The following is a 3,820-nucleotide window of genomic DNA, read 5'->3' as shown; positions in this document are numbered from 1 at the left end:
AATGCATTGCATGTCATATGACGTGATTAAAGAGGAGAAATAGGAAAAATGCCCTATGAGAACAGCATCAGTATCAATTAGTTGAATTTTAAAAGCCAGTTCAATGAACTGTAAGCAAGGAGTAGAAAGTGAGAAAAAAATTTATTACGATCTCGTGTATGGGAAATTGAGAACCTCAGACTTAATCCATCATCTTGAGCAATGGAACTATATCACAACTGCTGCTCATTGAATTACAGATTTCCAGTTTATTATATATTTAGACCAATGGAACAATTTCGCGACTGCTGCCTCCTCAACTACATCAGTTTTACACTACATGACCAGAAAAGTATGCTTTACTCCCTAATAATTGGCCTTACAACATTTTATGCAAGACCCTTCATTGACATATCTTGTCTAAGAATTTGGAAACGAATCAAAAAGCACCAATATTCATTTAACAAAAGTCACGAAAATTGGGTGATTGTTCTTTTAGGGAGCTTTTATCAATTGAGTTGTTCATAATAAAAAAAACATCTGGATGGATGGACTCCTCATAATACCAAAAATCACCTAACAAAATGCAAGAAATGCTAATCACAGTTTGGGCCTAGAGTTTGAGTTTATGAATCAGGATTGGAGTCTCGGCAGATGAAAAGACCCAAATTTTTGTTAGGACCATGTCTATACAATTGACTTAGTTTAATAAATAACAAATCTTCATACTAGTTTAATATGTGTTTGAGAAGTTGTATACAAGTTACAAAAAGTTAGAATCAAGTTCGAAAGTGAAAAGAGCAAGACAACAAGTTAATCACAAGTAATCTTGCAAAAATATCAGAAGCTAAAATCAATTGAGCATATGGGAGTGTCCGTCTCCTTGTCAATTTTGAGCATATAGGAGTGTCCGTCTCTTTGTCACAAATCTATAGAAATAAACCGAACTCAATTCGGTGATGTATAGCTTGAGATACACGTCTTAGTGAGAGAAAATCAAAACAAATCAGTAGCTAGCTGGAAACATGCACAGAGGGTGAAACTTGCACGGGCCATAACTTTTAACTCAGACACTCCATACAGCCCTTGGATCTGCGCCTGATCTCATTCGTCTTAGATATGACTTATTTAGTTCACTACAACCATGACATCCATCAAAATAATAATACTGATATTGTTGCACCTATGTCACAATTACCATAAACAATTCAACGTATGATGCAACTATATGTGCATAAACATAACTAAAATTGCAATCAAGGACATACTTAATAAGCCCTTGTTTCAGCATATTCTGCTCCTCAAAAGTCCACTCAAAATTGCAATCAAGGACATACTTAATAAGCCCTTGTTTCAGCATATTCTGCTCCTCAAAAGTCCACTCTAGCGACAACCCAGAATCCTGCCTGATCCCGGGAACTGGTTCGAGCTGCGTATTGCTCGACGAAGCCCCAGCTTGACCCCCAACAGCAGCTATGCTATTATTCACCAAGCTAGGGTTTCCAGTGAAGAACAAACCAGAATTCCCCAAATTTACAGGACCTGCTATCCCCTGTGGATTGCTATACCCACTCCCTGATTGAAAAGAGAGCATGTTTTGATTCTGCAGCATTGAAGGCATGATCCCTTGGTCAAAGCCCATATCAAAATCAAATTTCGAAGAATTTTTCCGCTTTTGAAACTGAAACTGGACCAGGATCAAAACCCTAAATGCCTAAAACCTCGGTAAGAGTTGAAACCTAGAAAAGGCTTATGGGATTCCTAATAGCGGCATTTTGAGCCCTAATTCGCCCCAGTTTTCTATTGCGGTTGAAAAAAGTTTGATTTTTTTTTCTAATTGATTCTTGCCATATGAAATTACCATATGATTCAGCCCCAGGCCCTATCTCCTGTCTTCCTCACACAATTCCCTCTCCCATCGGCACATCTCTGCTAAAAATTTAACAGAAAATACAATAATTTCATTTGCCATCAATATTCCCATTAGCATAATTGCACACAAATCCAATTAAAAGCCACTAAAAGTACTGAAAACAAACAAATCGAACTAAGAGAAGAAAAACCCATCAACTAAATTCAAAAAACATAATATCTTTGGAATCAAACCTTTAAATTCATAATCGCTCTCAGTGGTATCCCCTTCATTAGCACTAAAATCAGAGTATTTGGTGCTGATATTGAGCCATTTGCGGATCACAATCTTGGGCCAGAGCTGCAAACAATTAAGCCTAATACGTCTGCAGTTTATTTTCCCATTGCAATATAAACCGAAAACAAAAACAAAGAGAAAACAAAATAAAACAAAAGATGAAATTTCTTCTTCTATTCATTGCCAACGAGCTTATTTTTGAGTTGGGTATACTCACCTATTTCTGTCGCCTTGATCGCGGAGAGAGGTAGAGGAAGAGAACGAATGAGAGGGTGGCGGTCGGCGGTTTGGCGGCGGTCGTCCTCCAAACCTCAAATATTCCCATGGTTCTCCAACCCTCAAGAAACAGCAACAAACCCCTCGTTCTCAGATCAAAAAAAACCCAAATTAAACAATTAAAAAACCCTGTAAAAAACACCAACAACAAATAATAATAATAAAGAAATCAAAAACTGCATCCTCGATTCGATCCGACGCGAAATCATCATCAGAAATCAGCAGCAGCAGTGATCCCACGTGCCTCGATTCCAACGCAACCCTCCATTTGTAAAAACCCTAGCTTTCTCGAATGAGGAGGAGGCAGGCCTAGCTAGCTAGCTAGGGTTGGCGATGGAGAAGTACGAGCTCGTGAGGGACATCGGAGAGGGGCCGCAAGGTCCCGATGGGTCGATCTCGGAGAGAGAGATTTGAGAGGAGAGAGGGAGACGAATGAAATTCAATGAAATTGGTGGGTGGGGGCGGACCGGGAAGACGCAGATGAAATTTGGGGGGCGCCATGTTTTAGCTTCCGCTTAAGTTTTCAAAGCGTCGGAACAAAAAAAATTATGATAAGTACTTATAGCGTTTAAAATTTTCCAAACGCTATAAAAAAATAATGTATATAAGATCTATAGCATTTACAACATAAACGCTATCATTCAATGCTATAAAAAAATAGTTTTGTTGTAGTGCATGAATTCTGTGTCCAAACGCAATGCCTAAAAGCTTGAACGCAGCATCTGGAAGCTCGGACGCAGCGTTTGGAAGCTCCTTTGCAGCGATTTAAGAGCTGCGTTTGGCAGCGGATCTGAGCTGCGTTTACAGCAATTTGGAAGCTGCGTTTGTACGATTTAAGAGCTGCGTTTGGCAGCAGACCTGAGCTGCGTTTGGAGCCGGATGTGACCTGCGTTTACAGCGTTTGAAGACTGCGTTGGCGGCCGAATCTGAGCTGCGTTTGTAGCTTTTGGAGCTGCGTTTGAGCTGCGTTTGTGGCTATGAACGCGACATATCTTGATGCTGGTACGCGGGGAGGACTTCCACGTCTTGATTTGAAGAGATCGTCGATTTGTAGTCTCTTTTTGTCGAAGTGTTGCAAAGATCGTCATTTTGTAATCTTTACTTTAGCTCTCTAATATGTGAGAGTCGTCAGATTGTAACTCCCGATGTTGATTGTGGAGGCTGTTGATTAGAGCTTTCATCAATTGTTGTGAAGGTCGTCAGATTGTAACCTTCATCGATCCATGTGAAAGTCTTCAAATTGTAGTCTTCTGGAAGTCGTCAGATTGTAACTTCCATCATCGGTGTTTGATGGGGATCAGCTATCTATTGTGATTTTTAGACAGCCTACATGATCTTTAGTGGTAATGAAGGTAGTCCACAGTCAAAACTTATGTTATTTGAAAGAGAGCATCGAGATTGGCCAGATTGCTTTAG

The 3,820-nt window shown here is 39.8% G+C and overlaps 1 protein-coding gene and 1 long non-coding RNA gene across 3 annotated transcripts in view; both read right to left on the bottom strand.

Moving 5' to 3' along the window:
• LOC109838428 overlaps positions 1-1,621 on the bottom strand; it is a 2,350-nt gene extending 729 nt beyond the window's left edge. The window contains exon 1 of the mRNA XM_020406877.1: positions 1,317-1,621. Coding sequence (XP_020262466.1) covers positions 1,317-1,621 — 305 coding nt within the window. The remainder of the gene's footprint in view (positions 1-1,316) is intronic.
• LOC109835876 lies at positions 1,839-2,838 on the bottom strand. 2 transcript variants are annotated; one of them, XR_002245714.1, is made up of 3 exons: positions 2,346-2,838; positions 2,086-2,191; positions 1,839-1,908 (listed from the first exon to the last, which is right to left on the bottom strand). It is a non-coding gene; the product is annotated as an uncharacterized LOC109835876 (long non-coding RNA). The 2 variants fall into 2 exon arrangements; XR_002245715.1 differs by having other exon boundaries at positions 1,845-1,911.

Source organism: Asparagus officinalis, chromosome 4, assembly GCF_001876935.1.
Source record: "Asparagus officinalis chromosome 4, Aspof.V1, whole genome shotgun sequence".
Taxonomy (NCBI): domain Eukaryota; kingdom Viridiplantae; phylum Streptophyta; class Magnoliopsida; order Asparagales; family Asparagaceae; genus Asparagus; species Asparagus officinalis.
The sequence above is the reverse complement of the archived record's forward strand: the minus strand, read 5'-3'. Positions and strand labels throughout refer to the sequence as shown.